This window comes from Columba livia, chromosome 1 (genome assembly GCF_036013475.1).
Source record: "Columba livia isolate bColLiv1 breed racing homer chromosome 1, bColLiv1.pat.W.v2, whole genome shotgun sequence".
NCBI lineage: Eukaryota > Metazoa > Chordata > Aves > Columbiformes > Columbidae > Columba > Columba livia.
This window is the reverse complement of record NC_088602.1, coordinates 183,111,120-183,132,216: the sequence shown is the minus strand read 5'-3', so window position 1 is coordinate 183,132,216 and position 21,097 is coordinate 183,111,120. Positions and strand designations below refer to the sequence as shown.

Sequence of the window (21,097 nt, the reverse complement as noted above, 5' to 3'; positions counted from 1 at the left end):
GGCTGCCTAATTCCAGATTCCAACTTGTTACAATTTGCTTACTGGAGCCCTGGTGTGCTGCTACTCCCAGTGATGCCTGAGGGGGAAGAAGAAGCAGTCGGTATCCTCCCCACAGACCTGTACCCACCCTGTACCCTTCCCCACTCTGCTCTCTCACCCGTCCCATTTTTTCCTACACCAGCATGCTTGGCAGCTGGGAAGCTTTGACTAACCCAGAATTGTTGCTTTATCAATTTACTCAATAGAGTTTAAATAATATTTTGCAAGGTAGACACTTCTTTTATCAAGTGTTGGCATCATTCATTGCTAGGGGGAGCTTTCTGAGACAGGAACCAAATCTGGTACTTGCACAGGTGAGCACTGGTTCAAGTCAAGTACAGCAAAGGCACAAGGTTTGCTCTTCTTCCTTACGGATACTCCCAAATACCCTTCTACCTTCGCTCCATTGCTGGGACTCTGAAGGGAGAACAGCATTTAAAATAACTTGCATCAGACTTTCAAGACTTTTCTGAATGGAGACCATCAGGTGGTAAAGAAAACCAAGCTTAAACTGAAGTTATGAGGCAGGAATCGAGTAATTCAATACTTGCACCCATTTCCAAGCTGTTGGATTTGTTTGGGCTGTTAGCATTAATTCATGGTTGACACTAAGACAAAAAAAAAATATCTAAAAACATTTAAACCATGAATATATTCCAAAACCTTTTTTAGGATACTGTGTCATAGCAAAGTGTCAGAGAATGAGAGGGCAAAGTCACTTGAGGAAAAAGTAAAGAGATCACAAAATACACATATATTAGTTTTCTTTTTCCATAGTGGATAAAAGAATGGAGCACGGACAGAAAAGCTAAACCAAAACACTACAAAAGTAAGTGAATCAAATGCCATAGCTTGATAACAGGAAAATAGTTTACAATATTGATACGGTTTGATGAATAATTCCTGACCCCCATCTCTTTTTATCCTTTGTGAGTCATTCTGACAGCTATTTGTGCTCTACTCCTTCTGCTCACCCCCTCCTCCCTACCCTGGAAAATTTATTACTTGCCTGAAGATTGTCAAACCAGTTGTGAAACAACCATTGCCAGAACAGATATCCCCACTGATACAAAGTAGAACTTAAATTACAGACGCTTTTAGTGTGATATCCCCACTGGTACAAAGTAGAACTTGAATTACACAGGCTTTTAGTATAAACTGCTTGTCCCCACAAACCACATGAAGCTGACGAGATCAACCAAGCATTGTGAAAAATAAGTGCTACTAGATGACAAGTTCTTGGAAGCATGTTTTTCGACAGAGTCTAGCTCAAATAAGCAGTAGATATGACTGTGGCAGTTAGCAGCCGCTTGTGGAATAGCTTTAGGAAAATTCCATAGCATGTAAGTGGTTGATCACCTTCAAACATGGGAAGTGGAAGCTGGATATTACTGACCATACTTACAGATAAGAAAAATGTAGTTCCTTTGCTGGAGTACTTAATGTATTCAATAAAATCAAATTTAGTTTTAATCCAATTCCCCTTTTTTTTCTATCTGGAAAAAAAACCAAACAACCCTTCTACAGCTCTTAGTTGTGCAATTTCTACTACATGAGTGTTCTACCATAAAGAAATCTGAGCAAATTACAAAATACTAGCTACTCTGTGTTTTACCTAAAAAAACAAAACTCATGGTAAGGATGTGCAAGTGTTGATCATCTTTAAATATACCTACACAATAAACAGCTAACACAAAAGAAATATGATGATTTGCATGACAATTTGTAATTTGGAGTCTAAAAAAATGCCTTGCACATTCACTGTGCTCAGTTTGAGGTTGTGAAGAGTTCAGGCTTTCTCTTAGGAGGTGGTAATTTAAAATGTCCCTGAAAAGAAATGTGCCTGTTCATCTCTTAAGAAGCAACATTTTGTAAGAAATGCATCAGCAAGAATTCACACTGATAATCAGCAAAAGATGAAAAATGCATACCTGCAGGTAGTAAGCACTTTTCCCTAAACAATTACTTTGCCTCTGATCTATAGTTTAAGAAACATTCAAGACAAATAAAATGCCTTCAAAAGGTAAGACTAAAAACTAACTCCTTCAAAGGCCAAAAGCTATGGAATCAGGACAATTGGTTTTATGGCACATTAGATTTTTCTGATATTGTAATTCCTGCTACTCTCCAACTGACACTGTATCCCAGGTGCTAAATTCTCTTTCGTTATTACTGTCAGACCACTGCTTTTTTAAAATCATAAACTCCTTTACTAACAAGGCCCTCATAAATAATTTACGCAGCTATTTAAATACATGTCTTGGATCACTGACATAGAACAACCATTCATAACCAGTACTGAGCAAAAATTTTGCTGCTTTTGTTTCCAACTTGAAGACAGAATTGGTGGTCAAAATTTTGCCTGTTTTTTCCAACTACATCAGTTGGTCCAACAAAAATATATTACTCCTTTCTCCAAACTCTGTCTCTTTATAATCACAGCACTTGTGATACATAAGAAATGATGGCAGAAAGTACTTCTTTAGTTCCAAGACAGGGGCAGATTACACTGCAGTTTGGGACAAGATCATGCAGTGACACCTGAATTTATCATTCCTCTGTCCAGGAACCCATCTGCGCACTGGAGGACTGGACTCTGTAAAACTGAACTAACAGCCGTATGTATCTTATTTTTTAAGATATTCAGGACCACAAAAAACCCAACCCAACCCAACCAACCAACCGACATTACTGCCATAAGCCCAGACAAGGCAAAGTCCAAAGTTTCTCATCCAAAGCCTTAAGCATGCAAGTAGTCTCAACTTATATAATTAATTTCAGTACTGGGCTGGATTGGGGCAAGAGCATATTGTAGTTTGTTGCTATCTGGCTTGCCACTTCTGGTCCTTCTTTCTCATCCTGTCTAGGCAAGAGACTAGAAAGACAGCATGTTATACAAATGATCGCTTAAGAGAAGTTCCAATGAAAGCTTTTTATGAATGGTGCTATATTCTCTGGGGAGGTAGTTTCCCTAAAGATGTTCCTTTGAAGAGGGAATTTCATCAATGTTACAGTGTGACGGACACAAACATCTGCGCACTCAGCCACACTGTTGTGAAGAGTGCACGATCACAGGGCACATTTTTTTGTTACGGTAACAGGCTCATTAATACTACTAAAACCAGAATGTGTGCCTGAGAATTTGCATTTAAATAATATAAGACAGACACTTCACAATAACAATACATATTTTATCAAGTTCTCCAAGGTGATCTCTCAAACAGACAATGTGTATCTTTAGTTGCTGTTTCTTCCAATTTAAACAAGTGTTACATTTCCCTGCTGAGTCCTCACATAAATTAGCTATTGCTGTAGCCAAAGGAAGCAAGTGAAACAAATTCTGGTTTGAAAACAACAAAACAAAACAAAAAAATCATGCTGACAGATCACAACAAGAAGCTGCTTACACTTTACTGGCAAAAAAACAAACCAGCACAGTACATTGAATTAAAGACCAGAGCTGGTGACACTTGAGCTGCCCTACAGTCTCTAAAAACTTGCCAAGCACATTCTTTGACAATTATATATACCATTAGGATAAACTACTCTTGGAGCAAGAGACTTACATTTGGTTTTGTGCCTACAGTTTCCTCCAAGATTGGCTGATGAGCTTTTCATCATGCTTGTAGCTGCTAAATAGAAAAAATATTTACAAAGAATCACGGTATCAGAAACTTGACATGTCTCTAAAGACCTGCAATCTTAGCTGTATGTCAATAGCTTGTCTCCTAACTTTTGTATTCAGCTTTTCTCTTCACTGATCACTGTTTTCAGTTCTTCCTCTTCAAACAGCACTCTCTTGCCTCTTGAGTACAGAAGAAAATAATCTTCCAATTGTGTAATCATTATCATGTCCCTTCCAATGTTATTTCAAGAAGAGTGCCTTTTCTTTCATATTATCAGAGATGTCTGCTGGAGAAGCCCTTCAGGAAACAGTTTAGCTGTAACATGCATAGGAATATAACAAAATTGTCAGGATAGGACATCCCTCTCACCCACTGAATGTGAAAATTCATACATGGTTCAGGAATGTCATAAACAGAGCCCCACTGGCTAGACAGACAGACTAGCATGTCAAAGACTAGACACTAAGGACTGAAGGATGATGGCACTAAAGACTCACTTTTGGGACAGAAAAAAGGGAAGCAATGAGGCAGTAATCTACTGTCTTTGAAGAGATGCTGCCTGTCTGGAGATGAAATTGAGAGTACTCCATTTGGTACAGGTTGATCGTCCAACTGGGCATTCCTTACTTTTTACCAGATACTCTTGATAAGACATTACCACAAAAAGTTGCGAACAAGAATGAAGTAAGAAAAGGAGCGGGTTAGCATTTTCCTCAGTCTTTCTGGTTGAGTTCAAGGCACAGGCATAGATCAACATCTCCTGGAGAGGAATATATAGCTATGGAAACAGTGACAAAATAGGGAGGATTTAAGAATATCATCATATGGCTGGAGAAACAACGGCTACCAGTGAACCCCCTGACAAAGAGGAGGACATCAGTTTTTCAGCTAAGTGGGGAGATTTCAGACTAGGTTTGAAAGGACAGCAACCAAAAACTCAGAGAGAAATAAAAATTGTGACCAACTGGAAAAACAGGAAGTTGGGAAGAAAATGGTGGTGGTCAGGGAGAAAGGATGTAAGGAGAACCAGCTGGACAACCTTCTGAACCACAGATCCTAGGCAGACTGAATGAGTACAAAGGCCAAAACCACACCTTCCCTCACTCCCAAATATATTAGAAATAAACAGCAAAGAAAAGCAGAGATTCATTACTTAATGTAGGAAGAGACCAAACACAGACAAAAGAGGAATGCCTGCAACATTCAGGGCTTCAGTCTTTGCAGGAAAGGTTAATTATGTCACTATCGTTAATGAAACACATTTAAAACAAAAGAAATGAAAAACTGAGAACAGAAAATGGTAAGAAAGGGTTAAAAGTTGGATCTTATACATATTCAAATCTGACAGAATTTACCCAAGAGTTATTATGGAATTAGATAAAATTATTTCTGACCATTAGTGTGAAAAGTCTTCAAAAACCAAAGGAGGATAAGCAAGATTCTAGAGTGCTTGAGAGAAGCAATTATATACAAACAAAGGCAAAGAACGACCTATAGAATTTGAGATATAGGTATTAACATGCTGACATTATTAGCTACTCTGTAAGCGCCTCTGATGCTGTATTATGCTAAACTGGGCTAGACTCAAGATCCCTTCCAGTGCATAGCTTCAACTTCTTGAACCTTGTCTCAGCTTAAGCTTGTGACAAACCGGGGATCATACAAACAGCTCATCCTGGGAAGCTGGTATAGCTCAGTCCCTCTTAAAGTTTTGGTGAAGGCTCCTCATCAGAGTCTATTTATTGGGAAGAAGACTAGTGTCTTCACCTAAAACTACCAGTCACATCACAAGAGAACACCTGTAAACATGACAGAAGACAAGGTCAGTGCTATGACAGGAAGTGTGTCTTTTTAAAAAAAAAAAAAAGGTATTTTTTTTAACCTTTTTTAGAAAAAGCTTAGAGATAAGTCCAATTGGTTTATACTAACACTGCCCCTCCTAGCGTCTCAAGTTTTGCTGCCAGGACTTCCTTGCCTGGTACTGCTTCATAGCTACAGATTCTTTGTCCAGACCGTGTTTTTCCAAAAGACCGTATCTATTCTGTGCTACGCAGCCTTGTCAGCTATTTCAGCAAGCTGTGCTCTCTAACCTAGTTCAGGCTCATTCCTTGGCCTCTCTCAATACATCACAGTCACCGTAATGTCTCTGCATGACATCCACCTTGGCTCGCTCCCCTGCTGCAATGCAGCCTGAAATAGTCCTAAACTGGAGTTTCAAAACTACAAAATGAAATGCTTCAGCTAGCACATTTTAAAGACAACATTTGTCCTTGTTTGGGCTTGCTGTTGGAGACAGCAGTTAGGATTCAAAGGCTGCAGAAAAATCACCAAAAGTTGTATAGTTTTGGTCTTTATTCTGCACAAGTCACATGAGTCCATTTGCCAGCTCACTCTTAATTGCTGGACTTGTCTGAAGGTAAAAGACTTTGCAAAGCAAAATAACTATTTAACTTGCAAGTCAACACTCAGATTGCAGCAAAAGGAAATGAAAAACTAAACAGACTTCATTGCTGTAACTAAAGCGGTGACTCCATCAGCCCCAACTTCAGCTGCCACTTGATATCACAAAATCCTTCTGTAAAAACTGAAGATACAATTCTGATATTTGAAACAGTGTTAACAGAAAAGGCTTTCATAACAAAATATGAATGCATACCTCTTTCTTTTCTAACTTACTCTGATAATCAGCACTTGTGCCGGGCTAAATCCTGCACTCTTTTTTGAATTTGAGGAAACATCTATTTGCAGATCAGATGAGACAGCTCAACTGCCAACAGATTCTGCGCTCCCCTGACGCTGGCAGTGGAGATAAGACCTAGTTGGAATATGACTGCACAGCCCAAAACACCACAAAACCAGAAACAAGTGCCCCTTAAAAAAAGAAAAAGTATGGCCCAATGTGTAGCAGCCAGGAGGTATTATTACAATAGGCAGTTCCATGGAAACATCAGCGGTGTGCTCAATCATGATCTTCCTTCCTTCCTCTAAGTCACGAACAACATGATATAAGCCTGGGAAACAAACATCATTATGGCACAGCATGCCCATATGCAATATTCAAGATGTCTTTCATAACTTCAAAAGCATTACAGGAAACTAGAAAAGGTAAAAAGAAGTGCAACAATGATGTACATTGAAGAACCATCAAATAGACAGCATTCTTAAACTTGAATCACTAAATCATGGAGCTTGCAAAAGACCTTTTGTGATCAGTTAGCCCAACCCTCCTGCTCAACCGGCTTGGCTAAACAGGGAGATTCTGAATGAAATCAGAAATAAAAAGAGACTTTACCAACTGTGGAAAAAAGGGCTGGCTACTTATGAAGAATTTATGGAAATAGCTAGATCATGCAGAAAAAAAATCAGGGAAACAAAAGTGCAATTTGAAGTTAACTTGGCCAATTCTGTCAGGGATAATAAAAAGTCCTTCTTCAAATATGTTAATAACAAAAGGAGGGGCAAGGAAAACCTCCATTCTCTGTTGGACTTTGAGGGAAATATAGTTAACAAAGAAGAGGAGAAAGCTGAGGTACTTAATACCTACTTTGCCTCAGTTTTTACCAGTAAGACAGGTGGCCCTCAGGACAACTCATCTCTGGAGGTGGTTGACAGAGATAGGAAGCCAAATAGGCCCCTTGTATTCCAGGAGGAAATAGTTGTTGATTTACTGAGCCATCTGGATCCTCACAAGTCTATGGGACCAGATGGGATCCATCCTAGGGTGATGAGGGAGCTAGCAGAAGAACTTGCCAAGCCGCTCTCCATCATCTTCCAACAGTCCTGGCTCACTGGGGAGGTCCCATATGATTGGAAATTGGCCAATGTTACCCCAGGGTTGCAGAGCTGACCCTGGCAACTACAGGCCTGTCAGCCTGACCTCGGTGCCTGGCAGGGTTATGGAGCAGATCATCCTGAATGGAATCACACAGCACCTTCAGGATGGACAAGGGATCAGACCCAGCCAGCATGGGTTTAGGAGGGGCAGGTCCTGTCTGACCAACCTGATCTCCTTTTATGATCAGGTGACTCACCTGGTGGATGAGGGGAAAGCCGTGGATGTGGTCTATCTGGACTTCAGCAAGGCCTTTGGCACTGTCTCCCGTAATACACTCCTGCAAAAGCTGGTAGCCCATGGCTTGGACAAGTGTACTCTACGCTGGGTTAAGAACTGGCTGGAGGGCCGGGCCCAGAGAGTGCTGGTGAATGGGGCTGAATCTAGCTGGCGGCCAGTCACTAGTGGTGTTCCCCAGGGGTCAGTGTTGGGTCCAGTCCTGTTTAACATCTTTATTGATTATTTAGATGAGGGGATTGAGACCATCATCAGCAAATTTGCTGATGACACCAAGTTGGGAGGGAGTGTTGACCTGCTGGAAGGCAGAAGGGCTCTGCAGAGGGATCTGGATAGACTGGAAAAATGGGCTGATTCCAATGGGATGAAGTTCAATAAGGCCAAGTGCTGGGTGCTGCACTTTGGTCACAACAACCCCCTGCAGTGCTACAGGCTGGGAGCAGAGTGGCTGGAGAGCAGTCAGACAGAAAGGGACCTGGGGGTACTAATTGACAGGAAGCTCAACATGAGCCAACATTGTGCCCAGGTGGCCAAGAAGGCCAACGGTATCCTGTCCTGTATCAAAAATAGCGTGGTCAGCAGGACAAGGGAAGTGATCCTTCCCCTGTACTCTGCATTGGTGAGGCCACACCTGGAGTATTGTGTTCAGTTCTGGGCCCCTCAGTTCAGGAAAGACATTGAAGTGCTGGAGCGGGTCCAGAGAAGAGCAACATGACTGGTGAAGGGACTTGAACATAAGACCTATGGGGAGAGGCTGAGGGAGCTGGGGTTGTTTAGTCTAGAGAAGAGGAGGCTTAGAGGTGACCTCATCACTCTCTATAACTACATGAAGGGAAGTTATAGCCAGGTGGGGACTGGTCTCTTCTCCCAGGCAGTTAGCAATAGGACAAGGGGGCATGGGCTTAAACTCTGCCAGGGGAAATTTAGGCTGGATATTAGAAAGAAATTCTTTACAGAGAGAGTGGTCAGGCATTGGAATGGCCTGCCCAGGGAGGCAGTGAACTCGCCGTCCCTGGAGGTTTTTAAACTGAGATCGGACATGGCACTTAGTGCCATGATCTAGTAAACGGACTAGAGTTGGACCAAGGGTTGGACTTGATGATCTCTAAGGTCTTTTCCAACCCAGTCGATTCTGTGATTCTGTGTGATTCTGTAATCAGTAAGACCTGGTGGCCCAAGACCGTGTACAGTTGGGTTTTGAGTATCTCCACAGATGGAGACTCTAGAACCTCTGCAGGCCACCTGTTCTAGTGTTTGACCACCATCATAGGAAAAAAGTGTTGTATTTATACACATTGAGAAGATCACCCCTGAGCCTTCTCTTCCAGGCTTAACAGTCTCAGCCTTATCAGCCTTTTCTTCTATGAAAGATGTTCCAGACCTTTGACGGTCTTTGTGACTCTGCATTGGACTTGCTCAAGTATGTCTGTATCTTTCTCATACTGGGGAACCCAGCACTGGATCCAGCACTCCAGACGTGTCTCACCAGTGCTGAGCAGAGGGGAAGGATCGCCTCTCTCACCCTGCTGGCAATGCTTTTCCTAACGCAGCCGTGGATGCTCTTGGTCTTCTTTGCTGTGAGGGTGCACTGCAGCACAAGACTAATGAAAGACAAAACGGCAGGGGGGTTGGAACTAGATGATCTTTAAGGCCCCTTCCAACTCAAACCATTCTATGATTCTCTAATAATGTAAGGTAGACAAATCATGAATGGTTTGGATAAGATAAAGGATGAATTGTCCACCACCTCTTCTAACACAAAAAAGCAGCCAGGTGTGAGGTGACAGGTTCAAAAGGGCCAAACAGTTAAGCTGTGCAACTAACTGCTGCAGCAACCTCTGGATACTGGAAGTTTATACAAGTTCAGAATTGAAGGTTCATGAAAGAAAAACCTATTATGTTAATAAATATAGATATAATGTTGCTGAATTAAGAAATTCTTGAGCTGCCAATTGCTGGAGACTAGAAGAACATTTTGGGAAAGAATCACTACCAGGTCAGAAGAGGGCAAATACCATAGATACTCTGCTGCTGGCAAGGATAAGATACTGATCCAGACAAACCTTTTTACTGATCCAGGATGGTTTTCCTTACAATGAATCGTAAGTGAAGCAGCTAGGTGTGAGTGCATCAGCTGTTTTTTTCTCAGTCCAAGTAAATCCAATGGATCTACATAGGAATGAAGATTTCAGATGAGGCAGCTTCACCTCCATAGGAAATAATCAGTGGGAGAACTACCACAATTCTCCTTTGAAGGAACTGGAATCCTATGGAGAGCTGTGTAAGACTGATGCATACTCCACAGGTTCTGGGGATTCATTAGTCGTGTGCCTCGAGCTGCAGAACATTACTGTAGCCAGCAAACTGAAAAGCACTCACAGGGTACTTGAACCAAATGAATTTTGCCTGCCAATCCCCATTTTCCTGGGAACTATAGTTTGGATTTTCAAAGCACCTCCTTCATTCTGAATGCTTATAATTTAAGGTGCCTTCAGTTGCATGCTGTGTATGTACAGACTTGTAACAGAAACATAAGGTTGGCACCTTACCAACCAGGTAAGGTACCAGAAGAAACAGCGTAACAAAGGTTTAAAAGGCCTGTATTGACAATTTCCAGGGCAGACCTGCCAGTAGCAAACTGATGAACATGTTTATGTCAAGACCAAAAGGCCTGCACTTTAACACCTCACAGTACAGACAAATTGTCAGCAGAAGACCTTGCATCCTAATACAAGCAGACTGAGAACAAGGCTGCTATGTATCCCATAACACTCATTTTTTAATTAGCCCAACAGGAAAACCAGACTAAATATGTATATTTCAAACAAGACAACAAAGCAAAACAACAACAACAAAAACACCCAGTGGTCAGCAACATGGACTGAGACTCATGGAAGCTGAAGTCAGCAAGAGTTTAACATGAAGGATCACCCACTCAGAACTGACAACTCTGAAAAGATATGAGAGGTCTGTCCAAAGTACCAGGTTGCTGTCACCAAGCAAGAAGAACCAGGGCAGTTAATGAGGACTCAACAGCTGGCATTTCTCACCCTTTGCTTCTCAGGGAAACAACACTGGCCAGACTTCCTCCGCTTGTGTACCGTGGTGCTTGTGAGCATGCAAGTGTGAATTAATGAAATCTGAGCAAGAGAGTGTGAACGCAAAAAAACAACTTGTTTGAAGATTTTGAAGTACGCATCACCTTCCCTTTTCACAGTATCACACACTGAGTTTTATTTTGCTAATTCTGCTATCTGTATATTATTAAGCAAAAGACAGTGTGTCAATGCACTGCAGACTCTTGCAAAGAAAAATGTTCAGCACACTCAGCCTTTTTCAGGGCTCTGTGCCTATTTTTCAATCTTGTGGAACACTGACATGCAACGTGTCGATTTATTCCAAGGAAAAATATATAAACAATGAGTTTGTGTATGTTTGCACAGCAAGTAGGAAAATGAGCTTAAAAATATATATATAAAAAAAATAAGAATTTTGCAGTCTAGCAAAAAATACTTTCACTTTAAAGTGCCCACTAAGTTACCATATATTACACTACAGCACTGTTAACCTCAAAAAATGAAACAGCAGTAATTTCTTACCAGTCTCTCCTGCTGAAGCTGTTCTCTAAGTAATCTGTCTTCTGGTAAAACATCACATAGAAGAAAATAATTGTCCTGTTCTTCTGTTAAGAGATTAGGAAGTGTGGATAAGAGATGGGAAGTTGCAGGTGCTTTGAATATTACTGCCATGTAATTTGCTAAACCTTTGGCATGTATTAAGAAGAAAAGGTATTTTTTAATCTATGAAAGTCAGTTATTTTAATTTCATAATTTAATTAAACATGCTAAAATATTTGTGTATAAATATTTATAAGACCTGTACCTCATTTATATTGCAGTACAAAGACAAAAGTCTTGCATAGGTTTTCCCCACTACCAAATTTATTCTTTTTTATCATAGTTCTTCTGAAGTCATAAAGCAATTTTTATCATTTATGTTGGTTACAGTATGAAGTCAGCATCAAAGAAACATGAAACCACCTTTAATTTTATCTTGCATGCGGGATTTTCAGTTATTTCCCTAAGTAACTGGCAGTTTTCAGTAGTTATCTGGGCACAGACTTCTTAGCAGGTCCTGTTACGATAAGACAAAGGGTAATGGTTTTACAGTAAAGGAGGGGAGATTCAGACTAGAAATAAGGAAGAATTTTTTTACAATGAGGGTGGCAATCACTGGCCCAGGTTTCCCAGAGAGGTGGTAGATGCCCCATCCCTGGAGACATTCAAGGCCAGGCTGGACGGGGCTCTGAGCAACCTGATCTAGTTGCAGATGTTCCCGCTTATTGCAGGGGGTTGGACTAAATGACCTTTAGAGGTCCCTTCCAACCCAAACTATTCTGTGATTCTGTGATACTACCCTACCCTTACCCTGACCGATCACATCACCTTTTACCATCAGATCTTGTTCCACCTGCAGATATGCACCACAACTGTTCGGCAACACACATTGAGACTTGCCTAATTTACGTCCTAATTATGTGTTTTACCCACATTTTGTTTACTAACTTTTTTACTGTTTATGTTCATATCCAATTTATTAATAAAACAAATCTTATTAAAATGAATTACATTAAAATTACTCAGCATGAAAGAAAATACAGATACACAAAAATATTTTTCATTTGAAATTAACTCATTTATTAATCAAAGTGTCATGTGGTTGGTGAACTGAAGTGACTATTATTAAATCTTTTATAATATTAAACTTGCTAGATTTCAGCCTTTCCCATCTTTTAAAACAGAAGTCCATGTGAAGATAACCCCCCTGATTTATGAGCTATGGAATTTAAAAGAGCTAGCCATTTTAAAAAAAAAAGGTTTGTTAACAAACAAATAACAAAGTATTCTCATTGTCCTTTGGAAGGGCTATTGATAGTTTACAATTCTAGCATGCTCTGGCATTTAGGGGCTTGATTTGCAATTTTCAAGCAAAACAAAAACATACAAATGTGAGAGAAATTATGGTCTTTGGAGCGATTTCCACATTTTCTAGGACTTTTTTTTTTAAATTAATTTGAACAATTAAAACAATTTATTTTCATCCATTTTTTATTCAGTTTTCACCTTCCACCCATCTCTGACACTGGCTGCATGCATTTCTTCCTTTTTTTAAGCTCTCCACAGAGGATAAAAGATGCAGAAAAGCCCTAATGTTCTCTTATCTGCTTTTAGGTAAATTATATCCTTCTGTCAGAAAAGGGGAAGCCAAATAAATGCATCAGCTACTTCTGAGAAAAACACTTTGTTTGCACAGTCATCACTGTCCCTGTGATGGAATGTCCCACTGTGCCAGTGCCGGAGAACTGTGAAGTGTGCTCTTTGGTCTTGTGTTAGAGTCCAAAAAATGGCAGTTTTTGTAACCCCACTATGAAGATATTGCTTCCTAATACTCTTGGAGCAGTAAGCAGTGTGGTGAAGGAAAGGAAGGGAGATTGTGGCCCTGCTGTGCCAGCAGCATCAGTGGGTTGGTAGATGGTGTGAAGTTGGAAAAGACACCTCTCTGGGGATGTATCTCCACATTTCTGGAAAGACAGTCTCCAATTATTTTTGCAGTGGGTACCAAAGCTTCACCAGCTACAATGAAAACAGCACTGCTTCTAGGCCTCGATTTGCAAGTGACCATGATTCGGCAGCGCCAAGCATCTATTGAGCTCATCTTCCCTTAGCATAGTGCCGAAGCACGTGTTGCAATCCTTGGGGAAGGTAAGTTTAAATATGTGGTTAAGAGTTAAATATCACTTCTGTGGTTTTCTAGTGTCAGATTACTTCACACTTGGCTGATTAAAGCACCAACATATGCCAGAAATTATCACATGATCTGGCCAACAGAGAGTAAACAAGCAGCGTACTTACCTAATGGAGCTTCTGAATTTGTTCTTATCACACTACAGAAGTCTGTGATGGGCTGTTCTGCAAACCGCTTCTTCCAGTATAAGATGTATCTTTAAACATAAGATGGAGATGATCAGTGAAAAAGGAAACATCAGAAAAAGTTTATTAAACAGTTGATAGGATCTTGCTTTTTCCATTATCTAAAATCTTAAGAGATCTTTGAGTTTTTTCTTAATCCCTGTCTCAGTGTTCTCTTCCTTTAATCTAGTTTTCCAATTCATTAAATTTGTTCAGCTTCATTAAAACTGGGTTTAACTATCCTGTCAAAGTGAAGAACTCAATAAGACATATTTGCATTAAGCTTTACATAAACACTGTGACCTATTCACATCTTCAGACAGAAGTGCCACTCAGATGCATCTTTACTGAAAAAATATACTACAGAGTACTCCAAAATTCCCAAAATATCGTGCTCTGTGTTCTGCAAGATGCAGGCAGGGATCTGAAACTCGGTATAAGTATCAACTTGTCAAAAATGAGGTTTTGGCAGGTCTCCTGTGGAGTTAACAGTGGAAACTGTAGCTTGCCAGACAACTAGAAAGACAGAAAAATGAAATCCCCAGACACCTTGGGGGTGGGATAGCAGTCAGAGTAAGGAAAGCCCTAAACATATCTTGAAGGTTTAACTCATCAGCTACAGTTGTTTCAAAACATTCCTGTACTATCATTACCAGCAGCATTACCAGATCCCAACTGGGAATAGGTTCCCACTGAACTAGAAGCTACTGTACTACAGAGAGAGTGGTCAGGCATTGGAATGGCCTGCCCAGGGAGGTAGTGGACTCGCCGTCCCTGGAGGTTTTTAAACTGAGATTGGACATGGCACTTAGTGCCATGATCTAGTAAACGGACTAGAGTTGGACCAAGGGTTGGACTCGATGATCTCTGAGGTCTTTTCCAACCCAGTCGATTCTGTGATTCTGTGATTCTGTCTAACCAAGAAGAAATCACCTTCAATTATATGATGAAGGGAACCAAGCAGTCCTTGTGCTAATTATTCAGAAACTTAGTATAAAAGAAAATAAATCAGAGAGTACCTAAGTATATGCTTATATTTATACTTATGTGTATGATAGAAATCACGTGAGAATCGCTAATGTAAAGGCTAATTATGCAATAACAGCTATCCATTGACATGCCATCTTATTAGGAAAATAATAATAAAAAAATCAGATATCATTATTATGAGGATATTTCTAAACAGTTGTAACTTTTAATACTTGTGCAATCTAAAGGTTTACTTGCCACAGCTATCACATCCCATGGTGGTTCATATTATCTCTACCATCTATCTTACTGTATGAGGACTTCAACTGCAGCAGCCAAGGGATCAGCACATGTTTGTTTCTGCTTTGGCACGCAGAGGATTAACCTGCGGAACAGCAGCCAGCTGAGCACAGGGAACCCAACACGCGCAGCGAAGCTCCCTCAGAGGCACCATTAGGTGTCAGTGAGAGGTGAGTGGTTTGTTGTTCCCCACCTACTGCAGTGTCTATAATGCACAACAGAACAGTCTTGCTGCTACACAGAACAGCAAGTCTTCCAGAATAAGCCTTCCTTGAGCATATAGGAGGCAAATGTGCAAATGAAGGGATTTCAAGATGTCATTTAGCCTGTCCCCTACACTGAAATAAATGAATACTGTTCAAACTCACCTAACCATAACTGCCTGTTCCATGAAGTTTACTGTTAAGGGATTTCATATCATAAGACTTAACCCAAATAATCAATGACCAAATAAAGTCAATGCCTTGCCATTTTTCTAGGGAGAGAGAATGAGTGGTTAGTGTACATGAGTGATCACAACCAGTCATGCAGTATAAGCTTATTCCCCTTATCTCTCTCTCTTGCCCTAATGCCAACTTGTCTTTATTCCTCCAAGGTTTTTTGTTTTGTTTTGATTTGTTTGGTTGGGTTTTTTTTAAAAAAAAAAGTTTTCCATTAGCATTGCTCTTCTCTGAGTTCCCCACTTGTAGCTCTGTCAAGAAATGCATTCCTAAGACTGATCGTAACTCATTGCTAAGTATAAAAAAACCCCTATGTTTTCAAAGTTGTTTCTCTGTATTTTCCACACTTCAGTTTAGTACCTCAGAGCATACCTCCTTTTTTTGTGCACAGTATTACACTATTTTACTGATGTTCAGGACAGCAGATAAGAGAAGGCACACTTCACAGTAACAGCTCCATCATTTTACATCCTGGGGCCACTTTCTATAAGGTTTGGCTACCTTCCAATTGCATTAGCAGCAAAAATAACCTAAATGGACATTTTCTTGAACAGGTGATTTTAAAATACATTTCTATTAATGCAGAATAATCCCCCAAGCACACTTAAACTGGCAGCCCACGACCGAACAGCTCTGATCCCTTTATTTATCTGAGGAAACTGGCATTATCTCCAAAGAACATTGCATTCTTGTTCTGCCTGCTTTCAGCATAAAACCAAACAAAAACAAGTATCAGTTTTCAATTTTAAGCAACCTTAAGCTCATACACCTGAATAGGGATTTATGTGTCTTACATTTCTCTTCCTAAATTTCATCTTAAAGTTTCTTTTTTTCCCCATCTTGATAGCCACAAGTTATTTGCTTTGGCTAAGTACCTAATCACAGAAGACCTACCAGAAAACTGCTTTCAGTTGAGAAATTATCCAACTAACATTTAAACACTGCAGCAGGACTATCTACAAAGTGCCAGGTTCTGTCTAGGCTACTGCCTGGTCCATACATTGCTATGTGAAGGAAAATGCCAAGCAAGTGCCCAGTCTCTGAAGCTCCAATCCAGCTGGTGCTGTGCCAGCTACTGGAGGAAGTAATGAGAGTGAAAGCCAAGTGTGACCCCGCTGAGATGATCAATGACACAGCTGTAGACGGAGTCACAGTTGTGTGTAGATCACAGTACTGTAAAGTATAATTGAGGATTAAATGTGCTTTCTATGGGGAAGTACTGGCATCCTTAAAATAGGGCATCTGAATTTCATCCCAGAATGTGAGATTCTATACTGAGCAGCTTCTGCATACAATACACAGCTTTAGGACATTGTACAGTAGTAGAAATAGTCTTGTCTTATAAAAATAAAACTCAAAATTAGGAGAGTTGATTGTCTAGAATTTACGTAACAAACAGCTTTCTAGCTTGTACGCAACTTGTTGATTAGTGACAGAACCTGAGAAGTCGCTAGGGTATGTTAAAGAATGACAAACACAGGAATTGCCCTGTATTCTAATATCGAGTCCCCTGGTCCCAGCAACATCTAGGGGGTGGGGGATGGGAGAGGAATGGGAAAACAACCTTACAAGCCAGCAACAAAAGGTCATCAAAAAAGTAATAAAAATCCTCCCACAACACCCTACTGCTTTTAGAAATATTTTAAAAATATGATCTCTAGTTTTCTGAAGCTTTCTGTAATATCTGCGCACATACACACTCATTTTAAACAATATAACCCTTACCTTCTAAAATCTGCAACCAGTTTCATATCTGCTATGACGAGCTTGTGTTCAATAATCATGTGCTTCAGGAGCTGGTCTTGTTCTGCTAAGACATAGCATTCTTTGCAGAATATACAAGGCACATAGGGAGATCCTTCTACAGCAGCAACACCACCTGGACTTTCTGGCAGAGATAGAGGCTCCAAAATACACTCTGTATCTAAAACAAATAAAAAGAATAATGAATGTTGACTAAGTGAATAAATCTACATCACTTGGTGTACTTTCAGGCAGTACATGTAAAGTCTGTCTGGTTGGGTCCCAGTTTTGTTGCACAGATCACTCCAGCAACAAGGTGCTTGGAAGCGAGCAGGCCGCATCATTTCCAAGCAGGACAGTGGGAGGTCAACACATGACAGTCCTGAAGTGTCTGCTCTGGCTGAAACTCCAAGCTGACACCGAGCCAGACAGACACAAGTGCTCCGGTTATTATCAATATTATACTAAAGGTAATTTTATGATGAGAAATCTACTTTTCTTCTCTCACTACCTACTCTACCTGTTGCTATGCATGAAGCTACTCTCTTTGCCACATTCCTCATGCTATCAGGGAGGCTTTAGACTGCATAGCAGAAAGTGTTTTGCATATTCATTTCTCCTAACTACACTTTTATTTATTGCACAATACTTCTATCATTTTCTGATAGACTCTTGAAGGTCTGTATACATTTGTCTTGCCTTTTTTTATTTTTTACCATTAGCATCTCACTGTTCTGTGACAAAGTAAAAGACCATTCTCTATAAAGATTCCCATCACAGGGAAACTTATATCCAGCAAAACACTTCCCAATTGTATAGATACTGAGGAAAGACCAACCGTGCATCATGTGGAAAAGTCAACGGCCCGTGTTAGTTTTATGCTCCACCAGTCAGACACAGGTTGCTCAAATGACAGCACACAGAGGTGAGACACTGGCTGATGTTCTCGAGGTTTGTGGCTGTTTGCAGCTCAACAAGTGGGCGCACTGCACAGAAGTGCAGTAGTATAGCAAACAAGCAGACTGATCCAAGGTATATGTGTGTGCCCCCATTTTAAACAACAGCAGTGTAAACTCATAAGCTCTTCCACTGGTATAAATTAGCAAAATTCATTAAGAAGCACTATGTGACCAACAGATTCCAGCAGCTGGCCCCATCAGCCTAACCAAATTTCAGCTGTCTGGAAATAAGCCATGGTATTCATTTTCCAATCAAATTGTATCTCAGTCTTTAGTAAGGCTTACCTTGGGAACAAAATGCCAATTTCAATATCTCTCGTCAATTTCAGCTACATCAGTTTTGGATAGCAAAAGGAGAGTAAAAGCAAACAGAAAAAGCTCCCCAATAGTTCCTGTGCTCTGAGGATGAAAACTTAAAAGAAAACATCATGGGTCTCCTTGACTCTTGTGATATGACGTTAACTTGGGCAGCAGTAGAATAAACTCCATGCCTCTGTTTTCCTGCAGTGACATGAACACCTTTGTAAAGAAATAAAATCTTGCAGAATCACAGAATGGCTGAGGTTGGAAGGTACCTCAGGAGATCATCTGGTCCAATTCCCCCTGCTCAGGCAGGGCCACCTGAGGCCAGCTGCCCAGGACCCCGTCCTGATGGACTTTGAGTATCTCCAAGGATGGAGACTCCACAGCATCCTCGGTCACCCTGACAGTGAAAAAGGTGTTTAAAAAGGTGTTTCTTGATGTTCAAACAGAACCTCCTGGGTTTCGGTTTCTGAAGATATCTAAAGAATTAATAAAAAGGCTTTCTCCCAAACCTATTATTTTGTCACAAAGGAATTATAAAATGTGTAAAGTTAAATGAAGTTTAATTAACAATATTTATCAGATAGAAGAATCAATGTATGATGATTTTCACCCTACAAAATTCACCTGTATATATTGTATATTGGCAAGCACACCAAATCTGATAATTTGATAACATGTCCACATAGAAAAATGGAAAAATAATTTTTAAAATAATAGCTATTTAGGTTTTTTTCCTAGGAAAATTAGCTCACGAAGCAGCGCTCCCCACCATCCTCCACCAAGACTTGGAAACAACCAAAGATGGGCTGCAGTTGAGAGATGGACGTGGGAAACTCCTAAAAGTTCTGTGAAGAATTTTGGGTAAAGCAAGATGAGGCCCGGATAGGGGAACAGGGCTCTGCCACCCATCACACCTGCGCTCAGCAGTGGCTGCCCAGCATGTCTGAGCAGTGCCACAGGGCAGGGGACACAGAGTAAGCTGGGGCTACTGGGACCCAGAGGTGGGAAAGGGTACAGAACCATAGGAAATGCAGCTTCATCAGTTCCATGCTGGAACAACATATCTGGCCTGCACAACTGCTTCTACTTATGCCATCTGAAAAATAAAACTTCCTGGAAAGGCAGTGACTTGGCTGAAGACCGATGGTCAGGTTACGCTGAGTTAAGTTTATCCTGTAAAACTCAGCAGCGCAGAGAAATGGCAGCACCAAGACCACAGCATCACCTGGAGCAATACAACTGCTATTTACAATCCAACATTCTTCCTCTCATAATTTTACCTGCAGTTCAGCCCATTCCCTTCCCCCAGGTATTTCTTTATTACACTGGCATTGTATAAATTGCTCCATTTTTTCCTACTTTAAGATCAGCAGCTACTACACCAAGTACTAGACCAATTCTCATGAAAGTGTCGGCTCTCCCAAGCTAAACTGATGTTACCTGTAAAGCTCTAAGTTTGTGCCTTCTTATAGTCAGTATTAGTTTGTAGCCTGAAGAATCATTAAAACATGTTTACTGAGAGAAGTAGAGCAACATAACTTCCTTTGTAATTGCAGACTCTCACTGATGCCAAGAGAACTAAGAAGATACTGCGTCAGTCAGTTCAGCTGTGCCCAATAAGCATCTACACTGCTTTCTGTTCATTTTTGGCTTAGGTCTCTTGCAATAACCTATTTAAACATTTAGAAGTCCAAATAAACAAGTGCTTACCTGTCTCACCTAAACCTGCTTTCAGAAGATATGTGTGTATGACAGGAACTGCTACTCAACACAGACAAGGAGCCAATGTAGTTATTTAGCATTAGTACTCAGGAATAGGAATTGTTTGGTTTGGAAGAACAGAGCTATTAATCTTTAACTGCAGTGGTGAGTTGCAGAAAAGAACAAACTGGGGTGAAGATTTGCTTGCTGCCCAGAGAGAATAGCTAATACTAAAAGAGAAGAACCTATATACAGACTACCAGACCAGTGTGGCAATTGTAGAAGCTTATGCAACTTATTCCAAAGGCACTTAAGGGAGGAGGTAAGGGAAAAAAAAGAATCCATGAAAATATCTTTGCACTCATCTGCTGCAAAAAACACTGAACAAGAGAATAAATGCACAGAGCTGAACAAAGATGCACAGCCTTTAGTGTAGAACGTAATGGACTAACACGGAACATAACCATCAAAATAGGAGAAATAAAACCAAGCATATTATTGAAATCTCTGCAAAAGCAGCTAATTTTGATGCTATATTTGGAGAAGAGTGGCCACAGGTACAGAAGAAAAGCTGCTAGCTAAAGCACAGCTAAGGGCTAACAGGGAAATAAAACCACTCAGATGGAGTCCTTGGACTCCAGCAGGACTCCACCTGTAGGGGCCCTTGAAAATGAAGGAAAAGCAGCGAGCCTTTTCTCTTAAAATCTACTGCCACAAGAATGACTTCACAGGGTTAGATTAAACACCTGTCTAGTGCAAGTGCCCTGTCTGACAGTGACAAGAAGCAATTACCTAGGAAAGTGGTATAAAAATAGGGTAAACAATCAGTCACCACATAAATAGCATAGTCTTCCAGAAATCTGAGGGTGGAGAGCTTACGTCAGCGGCTGCACATGCATCTCAGTTTAATGGCACTGTGCGGCTTTCCTTTTTTGCATGGATTTGTTTCAGCACTGTTTGAAATTGTTCATCTTTA

At 40.6% G+C, this 21,097-nt stretch overlaps 1 protein-coding gene across 1 annotated transcript in view; it reads right to left on the bottom strand.

Moving 5' to 3' along the window:
* Positions 1-21,097, bottom strand: part of ZNF277 (zinc finger protein 277) — a 56,094-nt gene that overhangs the window by 17,350 nt on the left and 17,647 nt on the right. The window contains exons 2-4 of the mRNA XM_065048731.1: positions 17,138-17,336; positions 13,647-13,735; positions 11,334-11,416 (exon numbers count right to left, since the gene is read on the bottom strand). Of these exons, the coding sequence (XP_064904803.1) occupies positions 11,334-11,416; positions 13,647-13,735; positions 17,138-17,336 (371 nt within the window). The remainder of the gene's footprint in view (positions 1-11,333; positions 11,417-13,646; positions 13,736-17,137; positions 17,337-21,097) is intronic.